This window comes from Pseudonaja textilis, chromosome 4 (assembly GCF_049901715.1).
Source record: "Pseudonaja textilis isolate UNSWEBS1 chromosome 4, rPseTex1.2, whole genome shotgun sequence".
NCBI lineage: Eukaryota > Metazoa > Chordata > Lepidosauria > Squamata > Elapidae > Pseudonaja > Pseudonaja textilis.
This window is the reverse complement of record NC_141993.1, coordinates 25539899-25556801: the sequence shown is the minus strand read 5'-3', so window position 1 is coordinate 25556801 and position 16903 is coordinate 25539899. Positions and strand designations below refer to the sequence as shown.

The following is a 16903-nucleotide window of genomic DNA, read 5'->3' as shown; positions in this document are numbered from 1 at the left end:
CCGAAAGCCTGTCATATTCCACCCCTTCGTGCTGATTCTGGATAGCTGCAATTCCTTCCAATGTCCTTTACCCAGAACACACAGTCCTCAAGCTGAACTGTAGTCAGATGAAAATCTACCTCCTACCATCAAATTTAGCACCGAAGTCAAATTTCAAAATATTTCTGCACCTGAAGTAAGTGATCCAAATTACATCCCGACTCTGCTCTGAGCTGAAAGTAAACAGAGTGACAGAAATGAAGCTGGGAGGAAGAAATATACTACTGCCCTGGCATTTTCTACTTGAAGAAAATGTGAAAATCTAGCCCGATGGAAAACCAAGGCAGAGTTGCAAATGATAATGCAAAATTTGTTTGCATTGGTTATTTTTGTTCTGTGAGTCAGAAGGAAGTAGCAATAAAAGCACGGAAGCATGAAAACAGCTCACCACAGATGTGCTTAGCCTCATTCCCTACTTTACTGTATATTGGGCATTACTCTGAAATTTATTATTTGATTATTTATTTATTAAACAAATTTCTATAGCCAACCAAATTATGCATGGGTGATTCTGTGTGGCCTATAAAAGAAAAAAAAAATTAGAAGGGTTGCTTAGAAAAAAAAAGTTGTTTAAAATCTTGTATTATGTTCTAGACATTTCAGAACTGAGTATAATTAATTTTCTTTTAGGGATTTTTATTTTCCTTATCAGCCACTAGACTCCAAAATAAAAAAATGTTGTTATAAAAATCTGGAGATAAAATATTATTTGGCGGTGTTTGCAGATTCAAAGAAAGGATATTAAAACATAAAGAAGGCATCAATAAATATTTTTTATGAAATTCCATGCAGTTTTCATTTGTTTGATAATTAATATCACATTGCTCACCTATAACCTCTGTGGCATACATATGTGCTTGGTCACAGTCAAGAAGAGAATTATAATAGAGTAGCAGAATAATAGAAGTAGGCTGTGGTCTACTTTGTCAAATGCCTTACTGAAGTCCAAGTATACTATGCCCACAGCATTTTACTTTTGCCAAACTCCTGTTGGCTTCTGGTTGTCATTGTCTGTACTTTCCAAACTCCATTTCCACGTCTTATCCATCTCTGTCACATGCTTCATTTTCAGAATATCATGCCACACATCTGATGGCATTCACTGAATTCGTAAAAGTTACATTCCCACATTAAAAAAATAAAGTCTCCTGATTTGCTGACAAAGAGGAGAAAAAAGATTAAACACAAATTGTATGATGCCTTGCAATTATGAGCCATGGTGGCACAGTGGTTAGAGTGCAGTACTGCAGGCTACTTCTGCTGACTGCCGGCTGCCTGCAATTTGGCAGTTCAAATCTCACCAGGCTCAAGGTTGACTCAGACTTCCATCTTTCTGAGGTGGGTAAAAAGCTGACTCTGTAAACTGCTTTAGAGAGGACTGTAAAGCACTGTGAAGCGGTATATAATTCAAAGTGCTATTGCTATTGCTAGGTGCAATGAAAACATTTTGAAATCTCCTCTTCCCTGTCAGCTCCTCTCTATTGCAAACCAGCCTCTTTTGGAGGCCACTTTTACAAATTATGAATTTACAGGTTATAGTTCTAGTAGACAGTTTCTCTTTGTCGTCCCCCCCGCCATGGTAAATTAGATTTGGAGCTAAAACAAGAAGCAATGCTTGCATTATACTCCGGCTGTGCTCTTATGCTAGATTCTGTTTTATTTCTGTTAACTGGACATTTAGTGCGGGCAGTTCCAGTTTCCGCAATTAAAAATGTGATGTGAGGGCAAGAGGGAGACAGAGGAGGAAGAGGTATCATACAAAAAGACAAAGGAAGCTAGTTTAAGATAAATGAAAACCCGTTTAGGATTAATTTCAGTTTACAAATATATGCATCCTCTTTTCTACAATCAAATAACTTGAAGCTTGCTTTCAAAACAGGCAAAGGGAGAGAAAAAGAATAGATTGTTAGGAAGCTGAAAACAGGTTTAAGAAGGTGCTTCCCCAGTTCCATTCCTCTCTGAAATCTGCCACTAATAAACTTAAGTCCAGGCCACCTTGAAATACACAGAACTGTCTCAGATGAGTCAGCTCCTTCTCCAAGTGACCAACAGAAGAGTCTTCCAACATAATAACAAATGCCAAAAGTTCATAACAAAATAAAACTGGCTTCTTCTCGCAATATCTGTGTCTTAAATCCACACAAGCTTTTTCTGTTCATTGTTCTGTTCTGTTCACAGCCACTGCACTGAGTGATATGAGGATTACATGACTTGACGCTCCCAACTCAGCCTTAGGGATGGAGAGGTAGGATGGCAGCCGCAGGCCTGGACACATTGACTGACGGCCACCTGTAGAACTGGGCTTAGGCAGGCAGCTGTGGGCTGCTGCAGAGTCGTGGCAGTTGTGGGCTGCTGAAACCGCAACATCAAAACATGTATAGGAGGGAAAGTAAATGTTTGCTAGTTTTGGATCTTCTCTTGGCCACCATTCTCTTTGTCACTCATGCACTCATTCTCAAGGGCTGGTCTCTGCACAGAGAATACAAAAACAGACAAACCACTTTTTAAAAAACTGTATATGTGTGTGCTCTGATTTAAAAAAAAAAAGGACAACAAAGACTTTTATATAAATGCATCAACCTCATATGAATGAGCAAGTAGGACATCCCAAAATTGGGATGCTTGCCAGAATCTGGGCCCTTGATTTAGGGTTAGTGGTGTGAGCTCAGTTTCATACAACACGGGTAGAAAAATAAGGACCAATATGGTAGAAGATTTCTTTTTCAGGTCTATTGGGAAGAAACACATTCTTCACCTTAGATCAAACTTCAAATGGTCAAAACACTTGCTCGTTCTTATATCACCCAACAGGAATTATCACCCGTGCCTTTCTGCAACATCCAAACTTGTAATAATGAATAAGATTATTGAGATATCCCTACATTATATGCATAGTAGGAAATAAAGGGGGGGGGGGAGGTGCTCTGGTAGGCTTAATACATCTGTTTAAAACAATTAGTCCCTTTTAATAATTTAAACAATACAGCCAAAAGATGAACAAAGATAGATGCAAGCATTTCATATTGACTCACCAGTACTTACATTACCATAACACAGTTAAAATCAGCCTCAAATACAAGATCTAGCAAGAGCATTAATTAAGTCTATAACATATGCAGGAAAGCAACCAATGGCAAGCCTTACGCCCACGGGAGGCATAGATTGACATAAAGCCGTTTTGGGGAGGGGTGGTTCAAACGGTTAATGGCAACCACCTCAGCAAAATGCAGGAAACGAGAGTTCCGGTGGCACAGTAGAACTTTAAACGCAGATTTTTGATCCACCTGGTGACCCATAGATGGTACATATCTCGCAATGGCCGAATTGAGAACATCTGTTTAAGTCAAAAATGTCCCCAGTGCGAAGAAAATATGCACCCTTCCATGTCTATCCCCTGGCACCTCTATATATTGCTCAGTGGTGGGATTCAAATTTTTTTTTACTACCAGTTGTGTGGCCGTGGCTTGGTGGGCGTGGCTTGGTGGGCATGGCAGGGGAAGGATATTGAAAAATTCCCATTCCCTCCCCACTCCTGGGAGAAGGTTACTGCAATTCCCATTCCCTCCCACCCCACTAACCTTCTTTCCAGCTCTGTTCTCCTGTACAGAGCAACAAAAGAAGACCCAGCCGATCAGCTGGGACTCAGGAGGCAGAGAATAGATGGGGGAGAGGCCAGTCAGAGGTGGTATTTGATGATTGTCCGAACTACTCAAAATTTCCGCTACCGCTTCTCCAGAACTGGTCAGAACCTGCTGAATACCGCCTCTGATATTGCCCCATTAAATCTAATCTTCTGCAGCCAATTGAGGTTTCTTTTGAATGAAGGGAAGGTGAACTGATAATGCCCTGATATTAAATTTAGCTTTCTTTCTTTTTTTCCTGAGGATTAATGCAGATACCAAATACTGACACAAAACTTTCCACAGAGTACAAACAGGAAGTTTTCCATCCATTTTCCTGCTAGCTGTTCCCATGGGTGCAATTAAAGGCTATCCTGCGATATAAGTGCAGGGCAGGAAAATCCTCCCAACTCTGAAACGGCTTATTTTATTGGAGCAACTTGCAGTGAAGTAAGTTTCCCCAGAGGTGAAGGCTGTGGGTCAGTGCTCAAAGATTTCATGAGAGACAACCCAAAGCTGCTGTTGAAGGGTAGGTGGAGCCAGCCCATATCCAATATTTAGAGATTTTAACATATTGTTCTTGGGGCTCTTTTGCACCATGAAGCATTTGTTTTAAAGGATAAGTAAACTGAAAGATTTGTGGTTTTGAAAAAAAAAAAAGCGTCATATTTTGGCAGTGAAATCATTATAATGCTTCTTGGGCAGATAAAGCATACCTCCGGGACACGGGAAACTTCGCAAAATACGCCCTGATGTCTGAAATCTCCTTTACCACCCAGGATTTCTAGGAATTGTATTACCAACACAGCTGAAGGGCATCAGGTTGGAGAAAATCAATAGCCACCTTGCTGGCTCTGGTGGGGGAATGCATGCAACTTCAAATAACTAACCGATATACACAATACTGAAGTTGTTTACTTTTCTACAGGTTGCCACCTAGCCACGAAAGGTACTCCTCTTATATGTTCCTGGCCTCCTCTTATATGTTCCTGGCCTCCTCTTATATGTTCAGTGACTGAACTGTCAAAATTAGGTGAAGTTTTAGCTGCTTAAAGACTGAATACGTGTGTGTGTGTGTATGTGTGTATACACACACACATACATACATATACTGTATATTCCATACATAGATTTATACATATATTCACTTTTTAAAAAACAAATTGTATTAGTTTTCGAAGACAGACAAACAAAACATAAAACATAAGAACATAAAACATCTTTTCTAAAATCTGCTTATTGAGTTTTAACAAAACAAATAAAACATCTTATTTAAGTACAGCATAGTTCCAAATTATCACATTTCCATACAGACACAATTTAATATGCATATTCATCTTATGTATTCAACTTCGTATCTTAATTACTCTTTTTCCAACTTCTCACTATTTCTTCCTTTACTTCTATTCAATTATATTTCTTTTACCTAAATTTCTATATCTTTTTATTCATTGTACTTATACTTTCATCTGTCTTATTTACAATTTCATATGTTCTCTTCCAACATTCTTCCAAAATTTTATTAATTCTCAATAAACAAACATAGACAAACAAAACACGTAACATGAAAACATAAAACATCTTTTTACATAGAAAACACAAAACATAGAAACATAAAACTTATTTTTGGAAAGCGGCTTAGTCCCGGGTTACATCTTTTTGTGCAGACATAAATTCAAGTTCATGCTCACTTTGTATACCATTTCATATCTTATTTACCATTCTACATTTTCTATATAGCTTCTCCCCTCTTTTCACTCTCTTAATTCAATTTTATTTGTTTCATCTCAATTTAAATCATTATGCTTATATCTTTTGTCTGTTCTGTTTCAATTATCTATTATCATTTCTCATTGACACAAAATTTCTCCTGTAATCACTGTTTGAAGTATGACGCCTTTATATCTTTCCCCTAAATAGCACTTAAAATAATATATAATTTCCATTCTGATTCTGCTTAGTACACTCCAAAACTACATACTATATTTTAAAATAAAAAGGAATAATAAATTTATAATATAGTTAAAACAATGATCTATAACAAATTAAATTCTATCTTTAAGTCTTAAACATTTTACACTTTTACAAAACATTTTCCTTTTAATATTTTATCCCATTTTATGATCACATAATGTTCCAATTTTTCTAACATTGTTACAAATACAAATACAACAATACAATCTTATGTACTTTTGCAGAATCTCTTTTTAAATTATATTTTTACCCATTATCTCTGAGTGAATCCTGTTTCTTTGCATCTTGTTTCAAACCTTTGTAACTTCTCTTCCCTTCTTCTCTTTCTTTCTTTTCCAATCTAGTCTTTTTACCCCCTTGTTTAATCTCGACCCTCTTAATCTCCACCCTTTTCTGTATTCCTCTTTTCTGTTGCTTTCTGACATTGTAACGATTTTTCATCCTATTTTTCCCTTTTTTTGGTTTTTTTAAGTCTTAATTTCTCCTTTCTCTTTCCCTTCTTTCCCTTTTCTTCCCCAATTAGAGTTGCTTGTTCATTAAAGATGGCTTCTTCTTCATCCCAGTCTCTTTGTTCTTGAAGTTTCTGATAAGTAAAAATCGCCATTTCTAAGAAGTGAAAAACAGATCCAGGAGCCCTTCCCGTCTTGTTCCTCTTCTTTTAGCTTTTTAAATTCCATTTTCAAATCTTCAACAAGTAGTGCCATTATGAAAGAATTTTAAAACAACCCAGACATTTTTAGTCTTTCAGATAATAGTTTCCAAAGTCCCAAAGTCACCAAGCAATCCAAATACACACAAACTGTTTCATTTAAAAACTTTCTTCTTTTTACACTTTCTCTTCCTGGGGTAACAGTTGCAAAGTTCCAGTTAAAATATATCTTTTTGAAGTCTTGTCACAATTTAGCTTTAGTCTTATAAGGTCCAAGCAGTCTCCTCCAGCAGAATCTTAATATTAATTATTTTCCTCTCCCTTCCCACTTATAGCAAAAAAGATTTTTTTTAAAATTTCTTTTTTCCCACTGTTTGGAAATCTTTATTGTCCCCTTGGCTTTAATTTAATTACCTGTTGGTGCCAAAGCAGGTTTTTCCGATTTCCATCTGCTATCACCGTAAGGAAGGAGAGTGAGAAAAAAAAAAACCAACTTTCCCTTTTACTTTCATCCGACGCTTTTTTGTCTTCTTTGAAAGCGATGTATCTTTAACAAAGTTTAAAATCCAGGGTATTTAGATGTTCCTTATTGTCCTGGGTCAGCCAATAACTTTCACCTCAAGCTTCCTCCCGCACAATTCTTATCTGGCTGAAGGCTTCTTTGTGGCGGCCATTGCTGACCGCTGCTCCACCGCCTTCGAAAAAGGGAGTCCAGCTGGCTGGGGAGGGGGGTTGCGATCCCCCCGAACCCCTGCCTGGCTCTCCCCTATTTTCAGCTACCCCTACAGGATAGCTATAGCCTCCAGATCAGGCTGGTTCGGGGGCACTTCAGCGGCAAATGAGGCAGAAACCACGCACGATCGCGGATTCCTGCTACCACCAAAGCCTTACAAACTGGAAGACCACATATATTCACTTTTTAAGCAGCTAAATATATATTTGTAATATATATGTGTGTATTCACTCTTTAAATACACACACACACACACAGAATATATAGATCCCTGTTTGCTCACAAGCCTAGCACAAAATAAGATTAAGAAAAAATGCATTATTAGGAGCTTTCCAGAGAGACAAATGCTAGCACTTGTGCATTATTTCATGCTGGCTGAAAGATGCACTCCTCTCACAATGCACCATATTTAAAGACTCACTATTTAAATATTAGAGGAAGCCCCTGCAAACATTACCAGTGTTTCTTATATTTTCTATTTCTGAAATGGATGTACTTGACAGCTTCTTTGTTTAACTGGGTTGGGAAAGAACAGTTGCTTTCCTCTTTATGTTTTATTTTCAGTGCTTTACTCCTCATTGTGCTTCAGGGTTCCAAAGGGGAGGCAAAAGTAACTTGCTTAGTAGGGGAATTTTCATAAACTTTGTACTATAACCAGCCTCTTGTTATTTTTCCTTTGTTGGACCTATCAAAATAGAATGGGTTGGCAGGTCATCCAAACAAAAAAGAAAGAAAAAAACCTGCTCAGAACAGGGGCTCTAAGATCTCTAAAAATAGAAGAATGAAAGGTCTCCTAATATAAATATATGCTTAAACTTCATTATTTAGAAAGAGGACTATTGAAGAATTCTTAAGAGCTGTGGTGGTGCAGTGGTTAGAATGCAGTACTGCAGGCAAATTTTGTGATTACTGACAGCCAGCAGTTCAATTCTCACTGGCTCAAGGTTGACTCAGCCTTCCATCTTTCCAAGGAGGGTAAAATGAGGACCCAGATTGTTGGGGGCAATATGCTGACATTGTAAACAGCTTAGAGAAAGCTGTAAAGCACAAGGAAGTGGAATATACATCTATTTCTAACCGTGCATGCATTTGGAGTGAATTATGTACAAGTGATAAAAAGATGGATTATGACAAAAACATTTTTAAAATATCCCTAAAAACCTGGGAATTGCTATGACTTCTATGTATTCCTGATGGGAAGCATACATCATGGCGTCATATATGAAGCTGTCTTTACATGTTTGCTTCTCCTTATCTATGTTCAAAAGAGGCACAACTATGCCTTTAATAACTGAACCAAGGAAAAGAATGTTGGCAGTTTTCACACATGGATGAAAGGAAGGTGCAAAAGAAAAAAAAATTGGCACAACTTTTAACTCTATACCCTTTTTCTCCTCTCCCTGAGGTACTTTAATTACTGGGATTGAATTAATGCAGAATATGTAGTTTGATAAAATATTACTTGTTTTAAAAGAAGCATCAAAAGAATAAAGTCACAGCTCTTCATGTTTTTACAGGTCTGACTCTGCTGTAGATAGAAATGTTGGGTTCCTCATTTTGCTCTGAGAAGTTGTAGAATTCAAATCATTGCTTGTTCCTAACTAATTGCAATTTTGTAATTTGAATCACTTTTTCAAAAAGAAAGCCCCCAGGTATGTTGGTGATTGGGTTGATGATGATCAGCTTAATTCACATGCAACGCTTAAATCACAATGTGCTTTGCTTGGTTTATCTCACTGGATTATGAAAAGTAAGCCATTATGGTGTAGCCCTAGCATGTTGTGTCAATCCATCCACGTATAGTACATTCAGTAAACACATGGCTGAGCATGATGTGTCAATCCTAGTGGCTTTCTGTTTAGGAGATGAGCTTGAGCTGCACTCTTTACACCCGTATTTCTAAATATTATGGATGAAATTGTTTTCAAGCATTTCTGGATGTTTTTCTCCCATTCAATTGTGTCAAATTCTTGCAGACTGCCTGGGTAAGTCCTTGCAGTTTTTTTTTAAGCAAGGTTTTTCAGAAGTGCTTTGCCACTGCCTCCTTCCTAGGGCTGAGAAAGTGTGGCCCAAAGTAAACCAACCAGTTTTCATGCTTAAGGTGGAACCAAAACTTCAGAGTCTCCTGGTTTCTAACCTGATGCTTAACAGAGTAAAAACGGCCTGTTTCTGAATGAACTGTCCCATTCACAACTGGCCACATTGTCAGGGATTAATGAATATTGTAATATTTAAAAGACAATAGCCAGTTCCTTTTTCCATGGATAATGTACTTTGCTTGTGCATTAATAATCAAACCAAACCTTACTCCATTCTGGCCTTTAACAGCTACACAACAGGCAGAAACTAAAATAGGTGCACTACTCTTCAGGTCAGTCCAGCTAAAAACCACCCCTAACGCTTGATTTTTGCACAAATGAGCAGTTTACTAAAATGCTTCTGAAAGCAAACCTATGTCTAACAATTTTTTAAAAATACCCTAAAAATGCACTTCAAAGAGACCAATTAGAAAGCAAAACAAAGCAAAAGCACCAGAAGCTTTGGATATTCCAGAGGTGCTGGACTTCAGCCCACAATCCTCATCCATCACGGATAATGACAAGGTTGCCTGGAGATTAGGAAGGTGATATAGTACAGGTCATCCACGACTTATGACCACAATTGGGGGCCCAACATTTATGTTGTTAAGTGAGACACTTGTTAAGAGAGTTTTGCCAGTTAAGTGAATCACTGAAGTTGATAAGTTAGTAACTTGGTTAAGTGAATCGGGTTTCCCCATTGACTTCACTTGTCAGAAGTTCTCAAAAGTGACCCCGGGACACTGCAGAGGTCATAAATATGAGTCAGTTGCCAAACATCTTAATTTTGATCACATGATCATGGGGATGCTACAAAGGTTGTAACCGTGAAAAATGGTCGTGTCGGTGCCTTTTTTCAGTGCCGTTGCGACTTTGAACCAGTGGTGGGATTCAAAAATGGTTGCCACCGGTTCGGTGGGCGTGGCTTGGTGGGCACACTTTGCATGCACGTGCCCGCCAAATACGCACTTTGCACAGGCGCAGAAGCATTCTAACTCGCCTCCTGCAAGCCTGCACGATGCCGGTCGCCTCAGCAGCTGACGCGTGGCGCTATTTTGTGCCGCGCAAAGCATCTGCGCTTCAAATTCTGCTGATAAAAGTGAGTATGGGAGCCCAGGCGGGTGGGTGCGTGGGCCCAACAGCAGAGCAGGGGAGAGAAGCGGGTTCGGTCTCTGCTGCTCATTGCTCCTACCGGCTCTCCAGAACCGGTCGAATACCACCACTGCTTTGACCGGTCACTAAATGAACGGCTGGAACTTCGAGGACTTCACTAAACGAACTGCTATAACTCGAGCACTACTTGTATATGTGTTTTGTTTTTTTTCCCTGCCACACCCAGGGATGCCCGCTTTTCCACATCCCAGGGGAAGCAACTGGGGGATTCCACAACCTCATATAAATAGATTTACAACTGGGCAGCCCTATATATATATAACCAGTAAGAAATAGCAAAGGGAAGCGGAGCCAGAGTGGCAGCCTTGGGAACGCAACGAAATAATTCAACCCCTATTTGGGCTGGTTAGGAAAGCGATGAGTGACAAAGGACCCCGTGTCGGGATCCCGCTACTATGAGGTCTCTATTTAGAAAAGGCAAGCGAGCCGGCGGCGGCGGCGGCGGCGGAGGAGGCGGCGGCTGACCTTGAGCCCGAGCAAAAGCGGGTCCGGCGGCTGGAAGCTGTGTCAACACAACCGCATGCACTCCCCGCCGCTCTTCCCTCCCCGCCCTCCCGATCACGTTTCCCCCTGGAGGGGGAGGCCGGCGCTGATTGCTCGCAGCGCGCCGGGCTCGAGACGCGATTGGTCGCTCGGCCGCTTTCACGTGAAAAAGACAGCGCCGCGTTTTGATAAGCGGACCCGAGAACGCGGGTTAGCTTCGTCCGCGAGCTTGGGAGCCGGAGCAAGCGGGGAGGCTTGCTGGCTTGTAGAACGAAGCCTTTAGCGAGGCGGCGGGGGGAAGGAAGGGAAGGGGGCGGAGGCCTTTCCTCTGCTTCTTCGCTAATAAGCCAGCTCGGTCGCCTTCCCAAGTTTTCTTTGCCGACGCTTCTCTTGCAAGTTTGAAGGCTCTTCTCGCCGCTCCTATGTAAAGCAACCGTAAGCAGGTAAGCCCAGCGGGGAGAGCTGCGGCTCAAAGGGAAGGGTTGCAAGAGCCGAAGAACCGATGCCGCGGGAATAAAAATGGACCACTCATTTGTCTGCAGTGGTTCTCTAGGGCAGGGTCTCCAACCTTGGCCACTTTAAGCCTGGAGGACTTCAACTCCCGGTATTCCCCAGCCAGCTTTGCTGGCTGGGGAATTCTGGGAGTTGAAGTCCTCCAGGCTTAAAGTGGTCAAGGTTGGAGACCCCTGCTCTAGGGGCGTCCGCTTGAACAGAAGGGGAAGGGCGGGGGTTGGACTAGAAGACCTCCAAGGACCCTTCCCACTCTTTGCCATTCTGAAATAAGAAAAAGCGGGGGTGGAACAAAGCTACGGCTGCAGCCCTGGGAGGGTGAGGAGAAGACTTTGCAGCTGAACTCGGGGGACTTTGGGCTCCTGCAGCGAATGGCTGTCGGGGGGCGGGCGAGGGGGAGAGCGCTTATTTTTGCTCCGTCATGGGGAGCGAAAGGGGACGGAGTTGCGGCGGCGCAAGGCTCGGCGAAGTGCTGTTTATTTGGGGGGACCGTGGCTTTGGGCAGAGAGGTTGCATTCTGACGAAGCTTTTTTTTTTCTTTTCCTTTTTTTTTCTTTTCTGGAAATTGGTGCATCGCGTTTGGGTTCAGACCAGATAGGGCGATGCCAACTGGATGACAATAACTTTTTACAGTACTCTCTGCTCATCTTGTTCTCGGCCGCTTCCCAGCCTTTAAAGAAAAATAAATAAGAATAAAATACGGCTCGCTTAAGTAGGAATGCGGCGATTGGAAGCTCCTTCTTGAACAAGAAATCACTTTGCGGATCCCGAATGTGAAATGTAATCGCCGAGAGGTGGGGGGGAAGGAGGGAAAAAGGGCCGCTTTTTGGTTGCCTGCCTCCCCCACCCCCGCTTCGAATTTCGTAGCTGCTTTTTGTAACCCCGACTTGTCAAAGTCGGAGTTTTTTTAAAAAAAATTATTATCCTGGCAGTATCGATTCACAAACGGCCTCTTTTTTGTGGGTTCCAGCTACCATGCCTTGAGAAGAAGGCATTTCTTTTCTTTTTTTTTAAATAGGTGTGACTGAAAACTTCTCGGGGTTCTAGAAAATTCCAATAGCCACATTTCCTAGGCTCAACATAAATTAATTTAAACCCTGCTGTGGTTTAGCTTTTATCTAAAAGCCTAGGGGAGGTCGATTTAGAGATTTTAACCCACTCTGATATATACTTGAATTTTCCTGAACGTGAATGAATAAAAATTGAAGGAGATTGCACCAAAAAATACTATTGCAACAAAGCCAGTTGGTTCCATAGAGAGGTCCATGAAGTAAAACCAAAAACTTTTAAAGCAGATTTTGAGGAATCTTGTTTTGAATACTGGACACGCCCACTTTCCCAGTGTTTTGTATGTAGGGAATAGGATTTATATTATAAATGTGCAAATGTATATATGTCTGAGGATTGCATTTCTGGGCTTTTAAGATAATCTAAGATAATCTTGGATTTCATTCAAACATTTTTTGAATGGAGCTATGTTACTTTATCAGTTCAGGTTCTGGCTGTTAGGCATGGTCCTGGTACATTTTACTTGTTGACTGAATTATTTAAAGTTTTCCCACCATCTGAGTATTACTTTTAAAAGCAACAGCATGCATTTTAAGAGCTTTTTGGAGAATTTTTCCTCAGGGCTTTTAGGCTAGAGAACTCTCACTTATTTCTGTTTTCATTGCAGAATGATACAAGTCTTGGACCCAAGACCTTTGCCCAGTTCCATCATGCCTGTAGATGTAGCCATGAGAATATGTTTGGCCCACTCGCCACCAGTGAAGAGTTTTCTAACACCCCTTGATGAATATCAAAGAAGAGATTTTGTGGATCGCTTAAAGCCTCTGAGATCATGCCTCAATGTGAAACGTGAAACTGAGCACCAAAATAGTGACTGGAAACACTCTGCTGGCCGAGCCAAGAAGAAAGTGGTTTTTGCAGACTCGAAGGGCCTCTCTCTGACTGCCATCCATGTCTTCTCTGAATTCCAGGAGAATCCAGTTTGGGATCTCCAATTTGATTTGTCAGATCTTGAAGACATCACAGCTAGCCTAAAATTACATGAAGAAAAGAACTTGATCCTTGGTTTTACTCAACCTTCGGCTGACTACCTAGACTTCCGGAGTCACTTACAGAAGAACTTTGTCTGTCTTGAAAACTGCACCCTGCAAGAAAGTACAGTATCTGGGACTGTGAAAGTGAAAAATGTGAGTTTTGAAAAGAAGGTGAAGATTCGAATTACCTATGACTCATGGAAAACCTATTCTGACTATGATTGCATCTACATGAACAATGTATATGGTGACTCAGATTATGACACTTTCTCCTTTGCAATCGAATTGCCTCCAGCCATTCCCACTGGGCAAAAAATTGAATTTTGTGTGTATTATCAAAATGGTGACCACATTTTCTGGGACAATAACGATGGGCAAAACTATAAGATTGTCCATGCAGAATGGAAGTCTGATGGTGTCCAAGTGGCAACATCACCCAGGAAAGGCTGCCTAACACTCAAATCTTCAAGAAAAATGCACAAAGCAGAGGGTGAACAACTTAGCAGCTCTCAGATATCCAGCAGCTTCTATCCTGAATGGCAAAAGTGGAGCACAGTTGAAACATCATCTCCATATTGGTGAATGAAATATATCCACAAAGGCCTCTAACATCAATAACTGAACATTGCTGATCTTCAGCTTCTTGATATGCAATATAAACAAACCAAGTTGGAGGGCATGGTGACGACTATAAAAAAAAAAGCTAACTTCTTTCATTTAAAAGAGCAAAAGTCCCAGCTACAACCTAAACGTGGGACAATTCAGTGACAATGTTGCCTAGCATAAGACCAGCATGTGTGCTCCATATATATATGAAACTGTTTCTTCCAGTCACTTGCTTGGACATGTAAAAGAGAGATGTTGGGAAAGAAATAATTTTGTGCTGACTCTTAGGAAGCTGTGATTGTGTGGGGAATGTTGAATAGGTAGCCATAAAAAACCTTTGTGCCTACTTTAAAATGCAATGGGAACTGAGAGAGATACCAAACTGAAGTCTGAGACTGGAATTCAGTCTAAAAAAATTATGGTCTAAAATTGACCATAACACAATTCAGTGTTTGGGTTTGAGACACAGGAGTATCTCTTTCAACAGGATAGAGTTGAGAAAGAAAGGGAAGAAAGATGATGTTCTGTATTATAGTTGAGAAGTATTTGGGAATCCTACTTTATATCTCCAAAGAAATTTCAATAGTTCGTAAGAGTAAGAAACCTATAAAAAACGTTGGTTCCCTTGAAATTGAGTTGCCAGCTTTGTTCCCCAAAAGATACTCTATACCTTTAAAATCTGTAGGACTGATAGAATTATGTCAGATGAAGGTTTTCCTATCAATGTTATTTGCAATCCTGTTAAACTTATCTGCCCTAGGCTGGATATACATGGAAGAAATATCCAAGCATGAACAGTCTAAAAGATGGCAACTGCATTTATAAAAAGACCCCTGTATATTTGTAAACTTTGTTTCACTATTCTGCCTTTCAACTTGCTCTATAATAGACTAACTTTGCTTTCATAAGGCAACTCCCTACAGAAGGGGATTGCCATCCTGTGTACACACAAGGTGTGCCTTAAACAAAATCCAGTAAAATACCCCAAGAGCACACTGTTTTGCTTAAAGAGAGATTGAAGGACTCTTGTGAAATGCCTTAAATCGATAAATGTTGGCTGTCTGATGAGCTTGCCTTGTAAAAGTAGACACAAACTCTTCATCTTAGATTGCTTGTTGTAGAGTTTAGTAATAATTTTCCCTTCTAAGGATAGTTCTTCACAACAATAAAATCCTAAGCAATCCAAAGTCCTTCATATTGAAGGTTGTTAGATAGCTGCACTTCTCAAGCTAATAGGTTTAAAATGACAGAATAGGCAACTTGCACAGAAATAGAAATCATTTCTGTTCACCTTCTCATACCTCATTTTTCTTCTGTAGCTTTTACAGAGCCAGAACATGTTGGGTGTGCGTGTGTATGTGTTATTTGAATTGTGATTTTGATCCTACCCAGATTCATTGTATTTTGTATATTATAATGTGTGACTGCAGCTTTGACACAGATGTCTAGAGCAAGCCAATTAGGATGGGTGTGTGCCGCCTACTCTCATGTTCACGTTCCTGTTTTGTAGTGGTGGTATTGTTTATGGAGAATGCAAATTAAACTATTGTTTGTTACACCAGTAGTAAGATGGAACATGCATTGTAAAAAGAAAGCAAACTCCTTCCATCTCTTTTCCCTTCCTCCTCACTGTATCACAACTACTGTGTAAGCAATTCACTTAAAAATAAATTGTATTTTGATAATTTTGTCAGCCCTTCTGTTGAGAAATAAGTTGAACATTGTAATGTGGCTTTAAAAGCTGGAAATTCACAGCTCTGGATTGCCTTTATTGCTATTGCTGTATCTAATATTTTTGCCCACAAATCTAGTATCCCCTAGTATTTTCCATAATTGTTTTCTGTTCATTTACATCTAGACCATCTGAACTGTCCCAACACACTCTCCTCACCCCCCACTCTCATCAGCCCAAGATTGGGCTATGCACCAGCACAGTCTTATCTCCCCTGGATACCTACAGATAATTGCAATAACTACATTAATCATGTTCTATAGAGAGTGAGTCCATATATTCCATTAAGCCCTTATTTGATTAACCATGCATTGTTGACAAAGGTATTCTCTGTTGGATTTATGCAATATATTAAGCCATATGTCAAGATAAAAAATGTCTAGCAAAAACAGCAAATATGTTTAGATGAAAGAACTTAGAATTAAAAAAAGGGATTACAATAACAGTATTAAAACTTAAATTTAAATCTGACATTATCTGAATTTAAGACAAGTAATACAAATTCAAGATTCAATGAACGTTTTATTTTATATGTCCCCGACAATACTTGGAATTATTGAAGCAAGTTGTATTATTGGACTATTGACATTTTAGTTAGCATTGTCCATTCAGCATGAATCTTTTTTTAAATTCTCCCACATGAACTGAAATTGAACAAAGGAGATCATGGGTAAATCAGTTACCATGCTAGGAACATAAACAAACGGAAACAATTATAACTAAGCTACAGCCAAACCCCAACATGACTCTTCTGTGTCTTAAATAACTACTTTGGAAATACCATATTGTACCACAAGAGGAAATGTGATAGTTCCATGACTTTTTGGCTTTGATGCTGCATTCATATACGGTTTGACTATTCAGTAGATTTATACAGTACAGTATGTGGATGCACCCAAATTTGCATACTTTTGGCACGTGATGCAACCAACGATGGACTGGGAAAAATCACAATGCTTGTTGGCAAAGTTAAGAGAAGTAAGTATATAAAGAGGAATATTGAGGTTCAGATGCATGGATATGATCAAGTAGATCATTGCAATATCCTTAGATTAGTAGTAGAAACTAGTGAGGCTTGCAAATATTTGTCCATGGAAAAATCAAGCCCATCTAGATGGCATCTAACTGTATCTGCACAATTGTAAATAAAAATTACACACACACATACACACACACATTCAAACACATAGGTATAGAAAACTGTAGGTTAAATGCAGTATTTTTCTTCAGGAGGTTTTTAAGGAGGTTCCATTTCTTTGTGGAG

General features: G+C 39.8%; 1 protein-coding gene across 1 annotated transcript; it reads left to right on the top strand.

The window, feature by feature from the left end:
* The first annotated feature begins 10715 nt into the window (after positions 1-10715).
* PPP1R3C (protein phosphatase 1 regulatory subunit 3C) lies at positions 10716-15592 on the top strand. The gene is made up of 2 exons (XM_087932416.1): positions 10716-11192; positions 12935-15592. The coding sequence occupies exon 2, from the start codon at positions 12936-12938 to the stop codon at positions 13881-13883; it is 948 nt and encodes a 315-aa protein (XP_087788542.1). The 5' UTR covers positions 10716-11192; position 12935; the 3' UTR covers positions 13884-15592.
* The last annotated feature ends 1311 nt before the right edge of the window (positions 15593-16903 follow it).

What these genes read in the sequence shown, in the direction of transcription:
- PPP1R3C (XM_087932416.1), top strand. Translation starts at nt 12,936, where the DNA reads ATGATACAAGTCTTGGACCCAAGACCTTTGCCCAGTTCCATCATGCCT.